General features: G+C 44.8%; 1 protein-coding gene and 2 long non-coding RNA genes across 4 annotated transcripts; 2 read left to right on the forward strand and 1 right to left on the reverse strand.

Annotated features, from left to right (window-relative positions):
- Positions 1-2,119: 2,119 nt before the first annotated feature.
- Positions 2,120-11,043, forward strand: LOC147197800 (uncharacterized). Of its 2 annotated transcripts, none has more exons than XR_015102561.1 (2): positions 2,120-2,284; positions 9,667-11,043. It is a non-coding gene; the product is annotated as an uncharacterized LOC147197800 (long non-coding RNA). The 2 variants fall into 2 exon arrangements; XR_015102562.1 differs by lacking the exon at positions 2,120-2,284 and adding an exon at positions 7,719-8,310.
- On the reverse strand, positions 4,060-4,799 carry LOC147197801 (uncharacterized). The gene is made up of 3 exons (XR_015102485.1): positions 4,738-4,799; positions 4,475-4,489; positions 4,060-4,172 (listed from the first exon to the last, which is right to left on the reverse strand). It is a non-coding gene; the product is annotated as an uncharacterized LOC147197801 (long non-coding RNA).
- On the forward strand, positions 4,866-7,176 carry LOC147197802 (uncharacterized; the record flags this gene model as incomplete). The annotated part of the gene is made up of 1 exon (XM_086125731.1): positions 4,866-7,176. A coding segment is annotated over exon 1 (1,410 nt), but the record flags the coding sequence as incomplete, so codon positions are not given.
- Positions 11,044-23,505: the final 12,462 nt, after the last annotated feature.

The raw sequence follows: 23,505 nt of genomic DNA on the forward strand, positions 1-23,505 counted from the left end.
GAAAAAGACAAGAAATACGTCTTCAATGGAGAATGCTTCATTTGTGAGAAAGATGGGCATAAAGCAAGAGACTGCATGAGTAAGGATAAGAAACCACACAAGCGAAGGACAAATGCTGATAAGAACAATAAAGTGGCTGCAGTTATGGACGATGCGGAAAAAGTTTTCCGTGGCAGAGACCAAGCCAAATCTTCGAGGGAAGAAGAAGAAACAGTATTGCTCCGGGTGAGTGAATGGCGACCCAAGGGAACGCAGCAATATGGACTACTCGTGGACAGCGGTGCTTCTGCCCACATAATCACCGACAAGACCGCATTCATCCGATTTGATGAGAGTTTCCGGCCTAAAGATCACATCATGCAGCTGGCTGATGGAAGACGGATCACCGGAAGTGTCGAGAAGAAGGGGGACGCACAAATCAAGCTGGCCGACAGCAATGGACGAGTAGTGAGTGTCAAGATTACAAATGCTCTCCTCATCCCAGGATACCCGCAGAATATCCTTTCAGTGGAGGCAGCAACTTCAAAAGGGGCGAAGTTCAACTTTGAGAAAAATAACAACAAAATGATTCTTTCAGATGGGACAATATGCAAGATGAATGTAAAGGACCGAATGTACTATCTTGACATTGTCACAGAAAATCTTGCATGCAGTGGAGACTCCTGCAATGCATCTTTAGACATGAAAACATGGCATGAGATAATGGGCCATTGTAACTATGGTGATATTGCTAAGCTTGAAGCTGTAGTAGAAGGTATGAAAATCAGTGACAAAACTAGACCTAACCAATGTGAAACCTGTATTCAAGGGAAATTCACCCAGAATAGAAACAGGAAAAGTGATGTGAGAGCTAAAGAGCCATTAGGGCTGGTACATACAGATCTAGGTGGGCCTATTGACCCAGAGTCATTCGACGGGTACAAATATGCCATCACTTTTACTGATGACCTTTCTGGAGCTGTTTTTGTATACTTTCTCAGGAACAAAAACATGGCAGTTGAAGCTACAAAGCAGTTCTTGGCAAACACAGCACCATATGGTAAAGTAAAGCGAATGAGATCGGATAATGGGACAGAGTTTGTATCAAAAGAGTATCAATCTCTACTTCGAGATAATGTGATAAAACATGAGAGATCAGCGCCCTACTCCCCACATCAAAATGTGACAGCAGAGAGGAACTGGCGCACATTGTTTGAGATGGTGAGGTGTATGCTGATAGAATCAGGCTTACCCAAAGAGCTATGGCCATATGCGGCCAGAACAGCAGCAGTTATACGGAACAGGTGTTACTGCGAAAGAACAGGGGAGACTCCTTATTTCCTTTTCACAGGAAAAAGGCCAGATTTGTCAAAAATGAAAAAGTTTGGTTCAGAATGCATGGTCTATGAGCAAAACAGGAAAAAGCTAGATCCAAAGGGCAAAAAGGGGATCTTTGTTGGGTTTGACCGTCATTCACCTGCTTATTTGATCTATTTTCCAGAGAAAAACAAGGTTCAGAAACACAGACAGGTCCACTTCATCACAAAGACCGTGACTGAGAGTGAGACGCAGACTGAGAAGACTCAACTGGAGGACCACTATGTAGAGTGGGTAATGAAGATATCACCTATGTTATATGTTTAGCTTAAAACTTTGTATCATAGACAGGTCGACCTTGACTATTAGGTCTCTGTCCTGAACATCCGCTACTTCAAACAAAGAATGTAGTTTGAAGCTGGGGTCCTATCTCCCCTTGAGTGATTAACAGCCCTCCAAGTGTTTTCTTTTGCGTCTCCCACCTTGGGAAAGTTCCTGAAGGCTGTCAAGGTCCCTAGAGGAGGAACTCTTGTCTCGAGATATGGTCTGTACTTTGTCAGAATGCCAAGATTGAACTACATTGACCTTTCTTTGTTTCTGATTTTTACATAAGGGGAAGGACTGCCCGCCCCTAAATTAATATAATTAACATACTATGCCTATATGTACGTGTGACTGTAGTTGCTCGGGGCTTCCTGATGAAATCTGAGACTCACAGGAGCCCGAATCGATTCGTGTTGTGCCCTGAACGTTCAGTAAAACATCTTGCAAGAACTTCGCCATTTCCAGCCTCTGACTTTTGCACTCAGCCCGAATCAAACGAACACGCGGAGGACCTGGGGAAGTGGAGAACGGTCAAGGGATCCCGCCGTGTCGACAACAACACACTTCCCCCTGTTTGATCATCCTCCAACAATTGGTGACCCCGACGTGATTCGAGCTGATTGTCGGTCAACAGGCAGAATTTCGGCGCGCCATAATTGATAAGGTAAGAGGACATTTATCCTCTCGATTGATTTTCTGCCCTGTTGACTGATATGATGTGATGATTCACGTTTGATTTGAGACCAAATTAGTTTGGGGCTGGTAATTGAGAAACCCCGTTTAAACGTATTACTAGGTGTATTTCGCTCTAATTCTGAGTTCTAGAAATAATAATTCCTCGTTTTACGGTTTAAACCGGTTTAAACGTATTACTGTGTGTACTCCGCTTGAATTATCGAGTTATAGGAGTAATAATTCCTCGTTTTGCGGCTTAAACCAAAGGCCTAAAATAACCGGTAAAGAAGAGAAGTACAAGAGAATAAGAGAATAAGAGAAATACAAGTGAATAAGGAAAAAGGGAAAGGAAAAAAAACTCGTCTTCAGGGAGGTTGTCTCGTTCTGTTAAGAATCCTAGAGACTAGAATTCCTCGAGGAAGACGAGTTGATTTTAAGAGAAATACAAGTGAAGTACAAGAGAATAAGGAAAAAGGGAAAGGAAAAACTCGTCTTCAGGGAGGTTGTCTCGTTCTGTTAAGAATCCTAGAGACTAGAATTCCTCGAGGAAGACGAGTTGATTTTAAGACAAATACAAGTGAAGTACAAGAGAATAAGGAAAAAGGGAAAGGAAAAACTCGTCTTCAGGGAGGTTGTCTCGTTCTGTTAAGAATCCTAGAGACTAGAATTCCTCGAGGAAGACGAGTTGATTTTAAGACTGATCTTATTTTAGGCGGGGTTGTTTCGTTCTGTCAAGAATTTTAGAAACAGGAATTCCTCAAATTTAATAAGATCATAAAGAGAATACAGGAGAATTCACTTGTAAAGAGGTTCGCGAATAAAGAGGTTCGCGAATAAAGAGGTTCGCGAATAAAGAGGTTCGCGAATAAAGAGGTTCGTGAGTCAGAAGTTTGTGGACAACGAAGTTCACGGATATTAAATACTGCAGTTCGCGAATAAAAGGGGTTCCCGGGAAAAAGAATAAAGGGAGTCACACATTTCAATTTACAGCATAAAGTAGGGCGAGATTGGTAGGGAAAGAATTGACCTCAATTTGTGTGACGTTAATTAAATAAATAAGGCCGCTAATAAAATAAAAAGAGGAGGGGAGAAGAGGAGTTTGTAATCTGTGCGTCGTGTCTTTGTAATCTGTGTGTCGTGTCCTTGTTTGTAATTTGTTTTGTGTTGTTAAAGTATAAAGATGGATGGGGAATTTGATAGGGAGTTGGAGTGGTTCGATACCCGTGTTATTCCAAACCATGGCCGTAGTGTGCTGCTGAGTGATCAAGTGAGAAGTGCATGTAGTGTGTGTGTGGGCGCTTTGCCAGAGAAAAGTAGGGAAGAAAAAAGGGATGAACTGAGAGAGTGGGTGAGAGAATGTTGTGACAAGGGCTGGTTCCCGCCGATGTCTTCGGCTGCGTGCTTGGTGACTCTGATGAAAGAAGTAGAAAAAGCATGTTTGAATAAAAAGGAAAAATTGGAGGAAGATGTGAAAAGAACAAACAAGTTGTCTCCGAGAGGCAGGAAGGTGAGAGGAAGTCTAAAGAAAGTTGAAAAATGGACAAAAAATGCCAGACTGTTGGCAATGGGCTATGCTGTAAAACAGTCAAGAAAAGAATCTCAGACAGAAAGTGTGGGAGTCAAGCAGCTGCCCTCTGCGCCGCCATCCTATTGTGAGTCTGCCGTGGGGCGACAAAGTGTGCCTATTAACCCTTTCACCGACTCACCTTATGCAAACGTAAAACAAATGCTTAAAGATACATCTGTACCAGTTTGTCCTATTTTGTCAGTTTATGGAGGCAGCCTACAAGTGGACTGGGATGGAGTTGGCGCTGCGGGTCGACCACCTTCTGATCCGACCAGACAGACAGCTGCGGACTCGCTGGCTGCAGGAGTCACTGCTTCAATCGACATGATACAAAAAGAATTTGACGAACTAATGAAATACAGGCGTGAGCCGCGACAATTGCTAGACAGAGCTATAAAATTTAAAAGTTTGTTGACAAGACATCAGGAAGTGCCGAGGAATGTTAGTGACGAGCTACTCGCACTCTTAAAAGACGCAGAGGAGAAAGCACACAGACAGGAAGAGGAAGAGATGAGACGCAGCCGTGAGGCTAGAGATGTTATTTTTGAAGAGAGACAGAAGGAGATAGAGGAGGGGGAACGACGACAGGATATGGCGACTGTGAATACACACCTATACATGTCCCAGCTGCAGAAGGAGATGACTGACATGAAAAGCGAGTTACAGAGCCTTAAAGATACACATCCAGACTCACCACTGAGTACATCGCGACACACTGAAATCGACACCTCATTACATGCAGATGCTTCACAGAGCCCGCAAGGCATGTACACTCGTTCTATGGGAGGGATTGCTTTCCAAGCTCCCATGATATCCAGGTGGACCCTGTGTCGGGATGTCAAGCAATGTATTATAAACCATTCACCCCCTCTGACCTCAGTCTGATGTTGCAGAAACTTCCTCCCATGCAGAATGGTGGAGAGAGCTGGCTGAAAGCTGTCCAGCGCGCCACGACAGGTCAAATTCTCACAGCAGGTGACATAAGAGCATTGATGACGCAATCGTGCCCGCTGTCTCAGTTAGAGACTCTTTTGAAACAATCGGGACTTACAGACATTATGGACAACATCGCACTTACTAGCACACAGTTTATGAAAATACTGACAGCATTAGATGCTTTGTTCCCCATACCCGAGGTCGTTATCTCTGACTTGATGTTTGCTCCAAAGTCGGATGAGGATGCAGCAGTATTTATTGATCGCGCTCAAGTCGATTTTGCGCTAAAAACAGGTCATCAACCCACTGACTCCTCTCTTTATTCCCAAGTATTTCGGGCGGCTGTGCTAAAAGGGGTTCCCAAATCCGTAGTCCAGTCCATGGAATCAAACCCTGATCTCCCTGGCGCTGACCACGCTCGCTGGCTGTCTCACCTGAAGCACCATCTACGGAGACATAGTAAAGATAACGAAACAAAAAATGAAAAGCGAAAGAACGTTGAATCCCAATTGACTATTATGCAGCTCCAAAGCTTGCAGAAAAAGGAGGAGCCCGTGACTCCACCAGCTGCTAACACCTCATCACCTTCTGTCTTTTCTGAGTGCATGATGTATCAGTCGGGACCATTCAGGGGTCGGAGAGCGCCCCCTGGTGACCAAGGACAATGTTTTAACTGTGGCAAAATGGGCCACTGGGCACGTGACTGCCGAGCCAGACCACAAGGACAAAGATGGGGGAGCAGAGGCAGAGGACAACAAAGGAGCTACGACAGAGGAGGCTACGCACAGTCACGTGGCAGGGGAGACTACAACCAACAATCCTATAATGAGCCACCACAACAGACTGTCATGCCACCTCTGCAACCTGGCCCTCCTCAACCACCAAACCAACAATACCTGCCACCGACTGCCGGTCAATATTCGCAATGATGGGGCCCTGGATCCACTAGCCGCGGTCTGCAGGAACCGATGATCAACTTGACGGTAGGAGGAACTTCTCTACCTTTCATGGTCGACACTGGAGCGCGACATTCCACCGTCATGACCTTACCACCAGAAAGTTCCCTTACTACCGGCGGCATCTCATTAGTTGGATTCAAGGGAGAGGAAACCACCCTGCACATGACTACCCCTGTCCGCACTCAATGTTACTCACAAACGTTGATGCACTCTTTTGTCTTTGCACCAAATTGTCCAGTGAACCTGTTGGGTCGTGATCTCCTCATCAAGACGGCCCCGATCATAAAATGCAGCCCTGATGGACTCACTTTGGAGTTCCCTGATGGGAACTCCTGCCACTGCTCTACTCAATCTGTCTACACAGACGCTCAATTACAGCTATTCGAGGGACAAGTCACCTCACCTGCAGTTGCCTGTGCCACAGCTGACATCTACTGGGCGAGAGTGGACACAGATTCAACTGATTGGAGGAAGGCGGAGAGTTTCTGGACGAAATGGTCGCCTTGGGTTCGCAACCTTCGCACTTATGATATGGTGTCGGACTGCATACATTGCACACTCTACTATGACAGAAAAAGTGATGAAGTGTACAGTGAAGCATTTAAGGAAGTTGAGGGAAACACGTGGCAATTGAACATGGGCGATTTGTTTGTAGGAAAGCCAGGAGTAGCCTTTTCGGTTTCTCTAACAGACGAACAACAAAAATGGTACATGATGGCAGGTCCGTCCGACCCGTATATGCCACCCTGCCATCCACATGTCTCGCTGATGGTTTCTCCACAACACACAGCCAAGGATCTTGGTCCATTCGTGAGGGAGTGTACAACGGCGACTGATTGGTATGAAACAATACACGAAAACTTGTTGTATTCCAAATCTCTCGATGCCTACTGGATCCAATCTGATGCATTTTATCCCTTTTCAGTTCTTGAACATAATCTTTTGGACAGGCATCATGGCAGAGAAATGACCGATAGTGATCTCGCTGCATCCATGCTCGAACAACTTCCACAGCACTTGTGGGCCACCGACTCAACAGACGTGGGACGATGCGACGTCACTCCAGTCATTTTTCAAATAAAACCCGAGCCGATTTATATTCCACAGTATCCAACTAAAGAATCGGGGCGTCTCGGTATAACAGACACAATAAATGGGTTGCTGAAAGCGGTTGTTCTATGCAAAATTCCGCGTTCGCGATATAACACTCCCATCCTACCCGTAGAGAAAAAGAATACCGGAAAATACCGCATGGTTCACGATCTACGCGCCATCAATGCTGCTGTCTTGACACCTACCTTGCCTGTTCCCAACCCGCATTCTACCTTATCTCAACTTGCACCATCCCACACTCATTTCACTTGTATAGACTTGGTGAATGCTTTCTTTTGCATCCCGCTTGATGACTCCATGATGGAGTATTTCGCATTCACATGGAATGGTGAGTGCTATTCGTACAACCGACTGCCACAAGGCTTTGTTCTCTCTCCAGGCCTGTTCAATGCCTATTTGAAGCAACTTTTGGCGCCACTAATTCTCCCAGCCGGAGTACTATTGATCCAATATGTTGATGACATTCTGCTGGCTGCTCCTTCTGAAACTGTGTGTGTTGAAGCCACACGATCTCTGCTTGCTCACTTGGCAACGATTGGCTTGAAATGCTCGAAGAGCAAACTTCAAATCGCACGCCCTCAAGTTTCATTCCTTGGGCGGCTCATTTCGAGACACGGGACAGGCATGTCACCTTCACACAAGGATGACATCTTGCACCATCCCAAACTCACCAATGTCAAGCAAATGCTTGCCTTCCTGGGACTTTGTAATTATTCTCGACACCATGTTCCAGACTTCGCTGAACTCACACGTCCTTTGCGCGCCATGGTTAATGACCAAGGCATGCGAAACTTGACTCACTCTCTTACCTGGACTTCTGATGCAGACCAATCGTTTATCAGCTTGAAACAGTTTCTTTCCTCTGCCGCCTCGTTGGCCATTCCAGATTACACCAAAATGTTCTTTCTTGATGTGTCTGAAAAATCAAGCAGTGTGTCTGCTGTGCTTTTTCAGAAAGGGGGAGTTGGTGAACGATACACTTGCTTGTATGCATCCACTCCACTTGACATATATGAACAACGACATCCTTTATGTGCGGCTTTTGCCTCAGCTCTTGCTCGGCTCGTTCAGAAAACATCGCACATAGTTTTACATCATCCACTCACTATCCGCACATCACACAGCACTGTACAATACGTCACAAGCAAGGCATTCACCATGACAGGAGGGAGACAAAGAAAAATCGAGACAATACTAACCCAACCCCACATCTTGTTTACGCACGAAGGCGTCAACATGGCGGAAGGAATGATGGAAGGAAAACCACACTGCTGCACACAGCGGATAGTGGACGAAAACACGCTCAGAGAAGAACTGTATGAGACACCATTGAATAATCCAGACATGATACTGTTTACAGATGGCTGTTGCTTCAAAGGAGAAAAAGGACTCCAGTCGGGATTCGCTGTGACACGAATGACGGATGACGACTTCACGACGGTAGTAGCAAAAAGACTAACAGGTCCTCAATCAGCACAGAGAGCTGAACTGATTGCGGTTCAAACAGCTTTAATGCTAGCCCAGGAAAAAACTGCCAACATTTACACTGACTCAGCATATGTGCACGTGGTAATACACACGGCTCTGGCTGAGTGGCAGCGAAATGATTTTGTGACTGCTGTAGGAATGCCAATTAAGCATCATCAAGACATTCTAGCATTGTGAGATGCCTTAATGCTGCCCAAAGCAGTGGCCATCATTAAATGCAAAGGACATTCCAAACGCTCAGACTTTGTAGCAAAAGGAAATGATTCGGCTGATAAGGCGGCGAAAGAGGCAGCAGGCTATCATCTTCCCACATTGCAACTAATGATCAGTGAGAATGAATTAACCGATAGGGAAAAGGTGAATGAGGATACGGTCAAGTTGTGGCAGGAGCAAGCCAGTCCAGAAGAAAAGAGTGTGTGGAAGTCGAAAGGGGGTGCAAAGAGTGATAATGGAATATGGAAAAAGGATGGGAGATGCATCCCACCACAAAAACTGTTGAAACAGTTGATAAGTGAAGCCCATGGAGTGTGCCATGTAGGCGTGGGTGAAACACTGAGACGACTCCACACCTGGTGGCACCCTTTCATGAGAACGATTGTAAAAAGTGAACTACAGGACTGTAGTGTTTGTAGCAGGTACAACAGCATGCCTACGACGAGGCCACCACAGGGCACTCACGATCCGGACGTGACTGCTCCTGGTCAAGTGGTTTCGATGGATTTCACTGACATGATCAAACCAGTGTCAGGATACAGGTATTTGTTGGTAATAGTGGATTCTTTTTCAGGATGGCCAGAAGCCTATCCATGCAAAACGGAAACAGCGAACGTTGTGGCTAAACACTTGATCAATCATTACATTCCAACTCATGGGTTCCCAAAGAAAATCAGGTCCGATAACGGAACTCATTTCAAAAACAAACATCTACAAGAAGTAGAGAGGGCCCTGGGTTTAAAACACTCGTTTGGTTCAGTGTACCACCCACAGTCCCAAGGTCAAGTTGAAAGAATGAACAGGAACATCAAAGAAAAATTAGCAAAAGCATCAGCATCGTCTAAGCTAAATTGGGTACAGGCTCTCCCAATTGCCTTAATGAATGTAAGAATGTCACTAAATTCAGCCAAAGGGTGGACACCATTTGAATGTCATACCAACAGACCGTTTCCGGCACCAACAGCTCCACTGGAGGAATCGCAGGTGGAGGGACCGCCTGGGCTGCGACAGCTGACCTTCACGTTCTCCAGCCTGACTGAAAAACAGGCCGATGCTCCACCGCTAATGAATGTTTGTGAACTTGTGTGGTTAAAGGTTCTGAAAAGGAAGTGGTCGGAACCCAGGTGGACGGGTCCATACAAGGTGACGGAGAGGACTTCATCTGCGGTTCGCCTGCAAGGAAAGGGAGACACGTGGTTCCACTTGACGTCTACCAGACCAGCTCGAGGCCCCACAGGGATCAGCTTCCATCACATCAACAGCCAGGGAGACCAGCCTGGGACGACTACAATGCCTGACGACTTCGAAACAACGCTCGACGAATCCCGAACAGAGCCAGACGATTCCAGATTGAACCCGGCAACGGACAACGCAGGAGCAACTTCCACCCAGGAAAACTGCAATCCAACAGCAGCTGAGCTCACATCTTGAAAAAAAAAAAAAAAAAAAAACACACAGCATTCCCAGCGACTCACCCTGAATTCAAGTGGTCTGCCCTAAAATCGTCATCACACTCAAAGTATCCACCGACGATGATCGCCAAGTATTTGATCGGTTTGTTGCTTGTGCAACTCGCTCCACCAGGCGAGAAACTCCCCTCTCGTCGAACGAACGCTGCCCCACTCCCAAAGCTATCACTTATACCACCGTGGGATACGGAGGAAGACTCTCCTCCTCAGCCTCCACCAGAGAGGGCATCTGCTTGCGTATGATAGGAAACACCCAAATAACTTTTGAATTTGACGCATGCACAATGTTTTCATGATCACCGCCATTTTTGCGTGCTGGAATTACACATTAGTATTTTTGACGTTTACGTTATTGTTATCACATTTCATATCGTTTTGAATTTATCTCACCAATTTATTTGCTGTTGAAACATCACCTTTACATAATGTTTTCAGATGCATTTAAGGGTTTCGGACTCTTATGAGTCCGAGAGAGGGAAAGCTTTTTCGAGCAAGTTTTTGGACTCTTTCGAGTCAGAGAGAGGGATTGAAGATATCACCTATGTTATATGTTTAGCTTAAAACTTTGTATCATAGACAGGTCGACCTTGACTATTAGGTCTCTGTCCTGAACATCCGCTACTTCAAACAAAGAATGTAGTTTGAAGCTGGGGTCCTATCTCCCCTTGAGTGATTAACAGCCCTCCAAGTGTTTTCTTTTGCGTCTCCCACCTTGGGAAAGTTCCTGAAGGCTGTCAAGGTCCCTAGAGGAGGAACTCTTGTCTCGAGATATGGTCTGTACTTTGTCAGAATGCCAAGATTGAACTACATTGACCTTTCTTTGTTTCTGATTTTTACATAAGGGGAAGGACTGCCCGCCCCTAAATTAATATAATTAACATACTATGCCTATATGTACGTGTGACTGTAGTTGCTCGGGGCTTCCTGATGAAATCTGAGACTCACAGGAGCCCGAATCGATTCGTGTTGTGCCCTGAACGTTCAGTAAAACATCTTGCAAGAACTTCTCCATTTCCAGCCTCTGACTTTTGCACATCAACTCAGCCCGAATCAAACGAACACGCGGAGGACCTGGGGAAGTGGAGAACGGTCAAGGGATCCCGCCGTGTCGACAACAACACACTTCCCCCTGTTTGATCATCCTCCAACAGTAACTATGCCTAAAGCAAGTCAGTCACAGACAGAGTATGTAGGAAAAGAACCAGAGCTTAAACCTGACTGCGACACGGACACAACCAATGGTACTGAGACTCCTCGTACTTCTGGTAGAGAAAGGAAGACACCAAAATATTTAGAGGATTATGAATGTGTAGTAAAAGGCAATGAGATCACAATTGATTACTGCTATAGAGCAACAGTGGGATTGCCACAAACATTCTACGAGGCAATGGCATCGCCAAAGTCAGATAAGTGGAGAAAGGCTATGATAGATGAGATGACTTCTTTTAAAGAGAATGACACTTTCACCCTTGTGCCATTACTGGAGGGTAGACAGACCGTGGGGGGAAGGTGGGTGTATGCTTTAAAGGAGGATGACAAAGGCAATGAAACATATAAAGTGAGATATGTAGCCAAAGGGTACAGTCAGAGAGAAGGACTTGACTATTCTGAGACATTTTCGCCGACCGCTAATCTGACATCACTGCGACTACTGATGCAGCTTGCTGCACAGTATGACTTGCTCTTAAACCAAATGGACGTGAAGGCAGCATACTTACATGCACCAATTGACTGCGAACTATACATGGATCAACCTGAAGGTTTTTGTGTGAAACAAAAGGATGGTGTACAACTTGTGTGTAAGTTAAACAAATCTATATATGGCCTCAAACAGTCTGGGAGAAATTGGAACATGATGCTCCATGAGTTTTTACTTGCGAACGAGTTTGTACAGAGTCAAGCAGACCACTGTATCTACACCAAAATGTCTGACAAAGAAAAAGTAATTTTGTTAGTGTGGGTCGATGATATTATTGTGGCTGCCAGCAATGAGAGGTGTTTATGCGAGATCAAAGAGAAACTCAAGAGTAAGTTTAGGATGAAAGACCTCGGATGCCTCACTCATTTCATTGGGATTGATTTCAAGCAAAATGTGGGCTCAATCACGTTAAACCAATCCAGATATATTGAGAAAATATTGGAGAAGTTTGGCATGTCTGAATGCAAAGCAAGAGCCACTCCAAGTGAAATCAAATGTGACCTGGCTCCAGAAGGGAACAAAACCGATCAGAGGAAATACAGAGCAATGTTGGGCAGCCTCATATACATCATGACCTGCACTAGGCCTGATATGAGCTGGATTGTGAGTAGACTATCTCAGTATATGTCTGATCCAAGAGCACTTGACTGCATTAAAACATGTGTACAGGTACTTAAAAGGAACTAAGAACCAGGTACTATGTTACAAAAAGAGTGACACACAATTAGAGTTGGTAGGTTACTCCGATGCCGACTGGGCAAATGATAAAGAGGACAGAAAGAGCACCACAGGCTATTGCTTTAGTCTGTCACAAGGGGGTGCTATTGTCTCATGGAAGACAAAGAAACAACAGACAGTTGCACTTTCAACTTGTGAGGCTGAATATGTTGCACTGGCGGCTACTATTCAGGAAGCACTGTATCTTACACAAGTTTTGAAAGACTTCCATCCAGGATTTGAACAATCCACGAAGATATTCGAGGACAATCATGGAACGATACGCCTTGCGAAGAATCCAGTGTATCGCCAAAGAAGCAAGCATGTGGACATTAAATACCATTTCATCAGGTCCAATGTTTTGCTGAAAAGAATTGTTTTGATGTATTGTCCAACAGATATTATGGTAGCAGGCGTGTTTACTAAATCTGCTACAAAGGCAAAAATTGAAAAGTTTAGACCCTATATGTTCGGTAACTAATGCAATGTTCGTGTATGTGGCACCATCGAGTGGGGGTGTTGAGTGACGATGTATGCCACTGGCATTGTGACTAAATGTTTGGTACTATTTTGTGTGGAGGGATACCGTATTATGGGGTGTATATAAATAAAGGGGGTGGAGCTTCCCTGCAGTTCGCTTCTGGCAGTGACGATGCACTGAGGCACGTCGGGTGTTCAGCGACTCAGTGGTAGCGACCACAGAAAATTAAGAAACGTCTCCAGTCTTGTGCCTCGAATCGAGTGTGGTCACCAGCAATGATGCCTACACATGAACAGCGAGAGACTTCCGCAGCAGAAGGTTCAACATTGCCCTGCACCTTCGCCGAATACGTCTCAGGACGCTGTCCGCCATGGTTGTTCTAAAAAACTTAAGTGGGCACAGAATTTCCAAAATCATGAGTCCTGACTGGTGGGATGATACTATTTTGAAACGGACAGCCAATAGGATACCGTTACATGTTTTCGTAATCATCCTTATTTGCATGTAATGCAAGTACAGTGTAATGTCACTAGCACTACAAGTGGGCACATTTATGGCCTTACATGTTTACAAGTAAGCTTCAAAATGATCTTACTAGTGAACTAGTGGGCAGATTGTGGCATACATGTCAACTAGTAAGCTTCAAAATGATCTTACTAGTGAACTAGTGGGCGTTTTGTGGCTTACATGTTCACTAGTAAGCGTCAAAATGATCTTACTAGTGAACTAGTGGGCGTTTTGTGGCTTACATGTCAACTAGTAAGCTTCAAAATGATCTTACTAGTGAACTAGTGGGCGTTTTGTGGCTTACATGTCAACTAGTAAGCTTCAAAATGATCTTACTAGTGAACTAGTGGGCGTTTTGTGGCTTACATGTTCACTAGTAAGCGTCAAAATGATCTTACTAGTGAACTAGTGGGCATTATGTGGCTTACATGTCAACTAGTAAGCCTCAAAATGATCTTACTAGTGAACTAGTGGGCGTTTTGTGGCTTACATGTCAACTAGTAAGCTTCAAAATGATCTTACTAGTGAACTAGTGGGCGTTTTGTGGCTTACATGTCAACTAGTAAGCTTCAAAATGATCTTACTAGTGAACTAGTGGGCGTTTTGTGGCTTACATGTTCACTAGTAAGCGTCAAAATGATCTTACTAGTGAACTAGTGGACGTTTTGTGGCTTACATGTTCACTAGTAAGCTTCAAAACGAGCTTATGGCAAGCCATTTGAGCATTTATTCCAAATCCCTGATATCAAACATAAGTGTGTTACACTAGTTCGATCTCTTTCAGCACTAGTTTGACACTCGGCCACACTAGTGACACACTTTGTCGAACTAGTTGCATACAAACTCCAACTAGTCATTCATTTTCAGCAACATGTCAACTTGTCAATCATGGATTATTCTAACATGTGAATTTGTGACCCGTGATTTCCTGCGCGAGTAAACAAGTGTGAGCTGAAATACTCACTAGTTTACTAGTGGCGGATAAAACATTAGCTAGTTTACTAGTTAAAGCCCCTTGACGCCTTGATATCTAACTAGTGAGTGTCAAAAATGTTACTTGTTCACTGGTGATGCCCCAAATATTTACTAGTTGCACTAGTGTGACATTTAATGTCGCACTAGTTCAACTAGTGAGGTCTAAAATGTTCACTAGTAGAACTAGTGGATGCCAACCTGCTCACTAGTAAGCTAGTTGCACAAAATATAATGAGGAGGTGGGGCAGAAACGTGGCTGCAGGATTCCTATTGGATCTGCAGTTAAAATACACCAATCGGGATTCAGATTTTGTCATAATCACACCCACTTCATTTGCATGTTTTACACTAGTTTACAAGTTGTCCTGAGGATTTGCAGCTAGTTCACTGGAGGATGCCCATTATTGGTTACATGTCGACGAGTGAATCCAGAAATCCAAACTAGTAAACTAGGTGCAATCGATTTGACCTTACATGTTAACTAGACGGTTTCAAAATGTGAACATGTTCACAAGTCAATGTAGAGATATCCACTAGTTACACTCGTTGGGCTCATTTTCACTGTACTTGTTAACTAGTGATACACATGTTTCCTCACTAGTAAACTAGTTGGGTTCAGTGTGACATACTAGTGAGCTAGTGACACAGATTTTCATATTACTAGTTAACTAGTGGAACGTATTTTGTCTCACTTGTCAGGCTCAATGCTGAACATGTATAGACTTTGACTGAACATGTTTGACAAAACTGGGCACTAGGTGACATGTGCACACATCTAGTTTACTAGTGAAATAATCACATTTGGCTAGTTTACATGTTTGGCAGTTACAAAACTTTACAAGTTCACTAGTTGTGCACACATGTCAACTAGTAAGCAATTTTATTTAGCTAGTGCGATGTGCATGCCAGCTAGTATGCCAAAAACATGAGCTAGTGCAACAAAAATCCCTACATGTTACATATTTGTTGCACTCGTTGTGCACAGTCGCTCACAAGTGCTGATTAACACCAACAAGTGAAAAGAAAAGCCCAACATGTAGGAAAAATGTCAAAAATGTTCAGTCAAACCTTGCACAAGTTCATTTCTTGGTCTGACTAGTGAGACAAAATGCCTCCCACTAGTTAACTAGTTGAATAAACACGAGCGTCTCTAGTGAACTAGTGGGCGTTTTGTGGCTTACATGTCAACTAGTAAGCCTCAAAATGATCTTACTAGTGAACTAGTGGGCGTTTTGTGGCTTACATGTCAACTAGTAAGCCTCAAAATGATCTTACTAGTGAACTAGTGGGCGTTTTGTGGCTTACATGTCAACTAGTAAGCCTCACAATGATCTTACTAGTGAACTAGTGGGCGTTTTGGGGCATACATGTCAACTAGTAAGCATCAAAATGATCTTACTAGTGAACTAGTGGGCGTTTTGCGGCTTACATGTCAACTAGTAAGCTTCAAAATGATCTTACTAGTGAACTAGTGGGCACATTTATGGCCTTACATGTTCACTAGTAAGCGTCAAGATGATCTTACTAGTGGGCGTTTTGTGGCTTACATGTTCACTAGTAAGCGTCAAAATGATCTTACTAGTGAACTAGTGGGCGTTTTGTGGCTTACATGTTCACTAGTAAGCGTCAAAATGATCTTACTAGTGAACAAGTGGGCAATATGGAATAAATACTCAAAGGGCTTGCCTGGCAAGCCCTTTGAGTATTTATTCATCCGTGATTGTATTGTAGACCAATGAGAGCACGTCCGACAGACACGTGGACTTCGGGCAGCCAATCATGATGCATTTCGAGCCAAGAACGGAGGAGAAAACTTTCAGACGCATTGAAAGCTTTTCGGGTAAATATTACTCTTGTTGTTACACACAATGTTGTTTTACGATTATTTTAGGCGGTAAAGTTATGGTGTAAATGTCAAATATGTGGTCAATTTATCAAGATGAAGCCTGCTTAAAAATTTGCTCCAACGATTTCGGAGATGTGTCTGACTTTGACAGCAATGGCGGCAGTTCAACGCTGACAGTCGCAGTCGGGTGCAGATTTATTTCGGCAGGACTTTCTCAAATCTGCCATTTGCTCTGACAGTTCTCTGTCCGACAGTCACATTTTGTCTTATTACTCACAAGCTAATTGACATTTAAAAAAGAGTTAAAGTTAATGTTTGGAACATGATTTTGCTCTTACTGTTTGCTGCCTTAGTTCGTTTGAATTATTCGCTGCCTGCATTACATGAAGTACATTTTTTAATATTCACAAGACTGTAACTGTGCATTATAAATAATGTAACATTTGCACTATGTTTTACTGGATCTAAAACTAAACTAAACTAGGTCCTCGTTTCTGGGAGAGTCCACAGCACCTCCTGCATCACAACCATTCTGCCGGCACACCGTCAGCAGCACGATGTTTCTAACGGGAGCTGGAGGGTGATCAGCTTCATTGAAGAACAGGAGGAGGAGAGGCACAACGTTTGTCATCTGTGATATGTTTTTAGACTTTTCTCCTCATTAAAAAAGAAACTGTGTATGTTTTGTTAATTTCTTGATATAGTTCTTGTATTTAAATATTTTAACAATCAAATATTTTTCAACTGTGTTTTGGATATGAATTGGATGAAAAAAAATAATTCTACTCCATCTAATCTGCTCAATTACACTGCTGTCAACCTGCTGTAAATAATGCCTTTATTCATGATTGTAGAAACCTCAGAACGGTAAACATGTGAATTATTTTATTTTAAAATATAAGAAGCCTATGTTTTTCAATTGTGCTCATTTTCGTTGTATTGCACGACAAATATAATAGATGAGCCGCTTTGGGGACATCATCAACCAAGCTGCTGCTCCAATTGCAATGCGATATATTGTCCTGCTCTCCTAAATTCGCATCTACACCACAAATTATAGCATCCTGAACTGATTTAGCAACAACTGAAAATTCACATCATCATTTAGGGAGAACATGTTGCAGAACTGTTGCATTATATGGTGCCGTATTAATTTTATTTAGTATAGCATACATATATAAAAGTGGAAAGATACTGTAGAGCTGTACCGTTACCCTTTATCTCCGTGTACATAATAAATAAACATCGCCTACAGATACATTGACTGGTAAAAATTGCTTGATTCCTTCTGTATACTGTAGATATTACGCAAATGGCAGTAAATAATTTCGAAAGCTCAGAATCACGCTTTACAGGGTTAATTTTTTGCTGGGTGGAGCTCTTATCAGGGAGCCAATAGGAGGTGTTCACTTCTGACACTGCCCTGCCTCCTGATTAGCATTTAGCGTAACTAGTGTGACCAGTGAGCCGTTAGTGTTTCACATGTTGTACTAGTGAACATATTTGGGGCATCACTGGTGAGCAAGTAACATTTTTGGACTCACTAGTTGGATATCAAGGCTTTAACGGTCTTAAACTAGTGCACTAGTCAAAGTTTTATCCTCCACAAGTTAACTAGTGGATATTTCAGCTCCCACTAGTTAACTCGTGCAGGAAATCATAGGCCACTAGTTAACATGTTAGAACAATCCACGTTTCACTAGTTAACATGTTAACACTTTTTAAATCTTACTAGTAAACTAGTAAGATTTTGAACCTCACTAGTTTGGTTTAGTGGGCCACTAGGGCATAAAAAAGCTGACTAGCTGGGAAGTTCCCTCTGCTTGTGTGCTTCCAGGTGTCACTAGTTAGAATTTTGTCAGCACTAGTTGGACAAAAGTGGCACTAGTTGCCAAAAATGAGTGGCTAGTGAGGATTTTTGTGCAACTACTTCAGCAAAGTGTGACACTAGTGTGGCTGAGTGTCGAACATGTGCGAAAGAGATCGAACTAGTGTAACACACTCATGTCTGATATCAGGGATTTGGAATAAATGCTCAAATGACTTGCCATAGGCATCAGCTCTGAGCAGCAAATGTTGTCAATTCATTGTCAAATGTTTCCGTCCCAAGAACCCAAAAAAAAAGTCAAAAGAGACAAGATTTTTAAAAAACGCTCACATCAGACGGATTTTGAGGAGTGTCGATGCCAAAAAAGAAAAAAAAAAGAAAATTAAAAAGTGTGATGCGGACATGAAGTTTTTTTTAATTCTTTTGAAAATCGCTCACATGAGGCGGATTTGGAGCCTTGCCTATGCAGTGATATTAATAATAATAATCATAATCATCATGAAAAAGTGTGATGGTGGCGTGGCATTCATTTATCTTTTGAATTGGTGCGTTTAGATTTTTGATTTTTGCTTTTCCTTGTATTTGGGTTTAGTTTCAAGCGCAGCTGATCAGAGCTGCATTGCGATCCGCTAGGAGCAGCCGCGCCCGGGCCGTGTTTTGCAGCGGCATTGTACGACATTTCGCGAGGATGGGCGTGAGCTTTTCACCCACTTCGCTTGCAACCCGGGCCACGTTCGACCGACGGGCGCGGCGAAACTCCGGCGAGGTCAGGCGGGTGGCATATTTTCGTTCACAGAATGTCGCGCGGGTGTGCGTCGGAGTTTCCTGCCCTTTGTGTTAGGGTCCATCGTTTGTCCACAGTGTCGACCCTCCCTTTTGATTTTGCGCCGGGGACCCAACCGATGCTGTCGATTGGCCCCGCCAGAGCTGCGCCGTGCCTGGCGGGCCGGCAAAGGCGAGTGTTGCAAGCGAAGCGGAGGAACAGCTCACGCCCACCCGTGAGAAATTTCGGACCGAGCCGTTTTTGCCCACGGCCGAACCGGAGTTGCTCCGCTGCGGCGCTCAGGCTGTTCCGATGAGGATGTTGGGGCGGAGCGCTGGGAGAACCGCGGGTGTTAAGCAAAGTGTTCGGCTTCGTGAGAGATGAAGAGAGGAACCACGCGCAGACACAAAAAGCACAGAAGGGTTTTATTGCCAGTAAGCGAGACAGGCCGAGGTGGTCACAACTGAAAGGTAGTCAAAATGATCAATTCGAGGAGTGCAGGAATCCTGGAGCGGTACGGCGTCGTCGACACGGCAGGAAGGATCTCTGACGAAGTGACAATGGGTGGCTCTTCAGGCTGGCTTTTATGCTGCAAGTGGCAGATGAGATAACGACTCGCAGGTGTGTCGGGGAGGCAGGTGCACTGATTAGAGAAGCGCCCATCCCACACTGAAAAAGGTAACAATAACTTTTTGGGAGCGGCAAATTCCCCCACAGGAGAACAGAGAAATAGTGGTTTGATTTCATGGAGTTCGTGGCGCAATGCATGAGGCGTCTGACTACAAATCAGGTCATGCTCGGCCAAAGAGAGGGCGTCCACCAGGTTGAAAAAGAGATGAAGAGCAAACACTGTCAATACATAATAAAGTTTCTCTGTCCCAATATCCAAAAAAAAGCCCAGTCCAAAGTAGCAAAATTAAGAAAATCTTTTAAAAAAACGCTCACATGAGGCGGATTTTGAGCCTTGACTATGCAGTGATATTAATAATAATTGTAATAATAATCATGAAAAAGTGTGATGGTGGCGTGGCATTCATTTATCTTTTGAATTGGTGCGTTTAGATTTTTGTTTTTTGCTTTTCCTTGTATTTGGGTGTAGGTTCAAGCACAGCTCATGTTCACACAACGCACATTTTATCTCATTATTTTTAGAGGGTCACATGAAATCATATGGAAGGCTGCAATGGCCAACTCTCACCAGCAGAGGCTATGGTAAAGTGCTGGCCGTGCATGGACAAATAGGGCTCTCGCATTTCAGAAAGCACAAGAGTGACACAACGTGGCATCAGCTCTGAGCAGCAAATATTGTCAATTCATTGTCAATTTTTTCCGTCCCAAGAACCCCCCAAAAAAGTCAAAAGAGCCAAGATTTTTTAAAAACGCTCACATCAGAAGGATTTTGAGGCGTGTCAATGCAAAAAAAAGAAAAAAGAAAAGAGACAATGAAAAGTGTGATGGGGACACGACGTTTTTTGAATTCTAAATTGATATGTTTCGATTTTTTTTGCTTTCACATGTATTTGGTTTGAGATTCGATTGCAGCTCATGTTCACAGGGCGGACATTTTATGTTGTTGCTTATTTTTAGAGGGTCATAAAAAATCCCATACTTGACTTCTTCGTTTACAGTTGACCGAATAGGGATGATTGTTTTATTTGGGAGCAGAGAGATGTTGACTTAAATTCGCGGAGTTTATGATGCCACGGATAACGTGTCTCAATACGATTCAGTATTCGTTCGCGGAACGTCGCGCGGCTGGAAGTCGACGTTTTCTGCCCTTTGCGTTCCAAACCATTGTGTGTCCACGGTGCCGCCCCTCCCTTTTTTTCTGTCTTTTTCAGTGTGGGCTGGGCACCTCTCGAATCAGTGCACCTGCCTCCCCTACACACGTGCGAGTCTTCATCTCATCTGCCACTTGCACCATAAAAGTCAGCGTGAACAGCCACCCGTTGCCAGTTCGTCAGCGATCCTTCCTACCGAGCGAGCTGCTGCCACGCCGTTACGCTCCAGCATTTCTGCACTCCTCAACGTGATCATTTTGACTAGCTTTCAGTTGTTTACACCTCGACCTGACCAACCTTGTGGCAATAAAACCCCTCTTCGTTTTTGGTGTCTGTGTGTGGTTCTTGTATTGATCTCTCACGAAACCTAACACTTTAATTCACATTCGACCCAAACTCCTCGTTTGGAGCGTCCCTCGCGCCGAAACGGTGCAGCATCGGCGGTGCCGTGGGCATAAACAACTCGGTACGACATTTCGCGCGGGTGGGCGTGAGATGTTCCTCCGCTTCACTGGTAACCCTGGATACTCTCCGCCGTACGGGTGCCGTGCGCCCCGAACCCGAAGCAATGAGGGACATTTTAGTTGCGGTCGGGTTCGGGTAGGGCTCGGGCTCGGGCCGCCCGATCTTACCTCTGCTCCGGCGGGGCCAAGCGGGTGGCATCCGTTCGGCCCCGGACCTTCGTGCTGTTTGATTACCAAGTTTTTCTTCCCTTTGATCGCACACCGCGGCCCCCTGGTCCTCAAAGCGATTTCCATCTCTGGCGGGGACGTCGGCACGGCGCAGCTCCGGTTCGAAACCAATTTTTTGGGGTGTGATTTTTGTACATCATATAGCCACTGACACCAATACACAACCAGTGGCCAAAAAAAACTTTACCAGTGTAGGCAACTTAATAATAATAATACATTTTATTGATAAGCGCCTTTCAAGACACCCAAGGACACTTTACAATAACAAAAAACACAAAACAATACGGGTTGAGCAGCTGTCATTTTTTTGTGAGAGTTAATTTTTTTCCAGAACAACACTCACAAAATTAGATATAGGTCTACATGACTTCCAACATTGTGATGTGCACTCACAGCAGCAATACCAGTTTTCGGCCTCTCAATTCATGCAAATTCTTCTCAAGACACTGCTCATGGTACCACCTTTCGCACTGGGTCTCGTCAAAAGGGGGCCGGGGGGAGAGAACCCTAACATCGCAAGATTATATGTTCGGAAATTTCAATCAGGAATACTCTAAGTTGCTTTTAAAATTCAATTTTCTTCTTTTACTTGAACCAACCCAATTTCAATGATGCATGCAAAGCATCATGAAGACAATGTCGATGCAAGATAAATTGTGTGTTCTTCCATTGTAAAAATCACTCGTTTTGTCAGAGGACCTTTTCGAGGTGGTTTTGCCATTTAGAGCATGCCACAGTGCATGGCGAGAACAAATACGACAACATGACGGAATATCAGTGAACATTAAACTTAAAATTCACAGTGTGTAAACATGGGATTGAAATTTTATCTTGCCATTTTATTTTCATCAGAGCAGTGAATAACACGAGATTTTTCGTTGTGGTACAAGTCATAAAAAATGACTTTCAGAATTCATCCCTGGTATCAACACTTCCTTTTCATGAAGTAGTTTGAAACAAAATATATCTTTGGCATCATTTCTGGATGCCACAATTAAACATTTTTTGCATGGGTGATCATCATCCAATAAACCTGCTGTGGTCAGTATTTCTGACGATTGTCTTGTTCTCTTATTTTCCATCGCCACATAATGTTCTAAAATTGATGCACGGAATGTCTGGGGAAGGCCTTCATCAGTTCCACTGCCATCTGAAAAAAATAGCTTGTTTGTCTTGTGGGAGTGACAAAACTGTTTCGGGCGAACAATTTGAAAACACAATTTGTACAAGGCTGCATAAAGCCGGACGATCGCTTGGTTGTGCGTTGAAGTTTTGGACCCTGTGTTGTCAACCCGCGCCACTTTCGGCCTGCCTGGCTTGGAGGAGCTCCGGCGGGGACAAACTGGCGGCATCGCTTCTATACCGGCCCGTCGCGGGCGTATTCGACGAGGTTTATTAGTCCGTTGCTTGACACCCGCGCCCCTCCCGGCTTCCCGCAAGATCCCCCTTGATCAGAGCTGCATTGCGATCCGCTCGGAGCAGCCGCGCCCGGGCCGTGTTTTGCAGCGGCATTGTACGACATTTGGCGAGGATGGGCGTGAGCTTTTCACCCACTTCGCTTGCAACCCGGGCCACGTTCGACCGACGGGCGCGGCGAAACTCCGGCGAGGTCAGGCGGGTGGCATATTTTCGTTCACAGAATGTCGCGCGGGTGTGCGTCGAGGTTTTCTGCCCTTTGTGTTAGGGTCCATTGTTTGTCCACAGTGTCGACCCTCCCTTTTGATTTTGCGCCCGGGACCTAACCGACGCTGTCGCTTGGCCCCGCCAGAGCTGCGCCGTGCCTGGCGGGCCGGCAAAGGCGAGTGTTGCAAGCGAAGAGGTGGAAGACCTCGCGCACACCAACACGACCTGCCGGGACCAAAGCTGCTGCCCGCTCGGCTCCGCCAGAGATGCACCTCGCTTTGAGGGACAGGGGGCGCGGTGTGCAATCAAAGGGAAGAAAAACTTCGGAATCAAATCGCGCGAAGGTCCGGGACCGAACAGATGCCACCCGCTTGGCCCTGCCGGAGTTGCGCGGGGCAGGTAGGGCCGAGAGTGGTGTGTGTGACAAGCGAAGCGGAGGAGCAGCTCACGCCCGCCCGTGAGAAATTTCGGACCGAGCCGTTTTTGCCCACGACGTTGCTCCGCTGCGGCGCTCAGGCTGTTCCGACGAGGATGTTGGGGCGGAGCGCTGGGA

The sequence above is a fragment of the Hippocampus guttulatus genome, chromosome 12, assembly GCF_054856545.1.
Source record: "Hippocampus guttulatus isolate MCC_2025c chromosome 12, RoL_Hgut_1.0, whole genome shotgun sequence".
Classification (NCBI taxonomy): Eukaryota; Metazoa; Chordata; class Actinopteri; order Syngnathiformes; family Syngnathidae; genus Hippocampus; species Hippocampus guttulatus.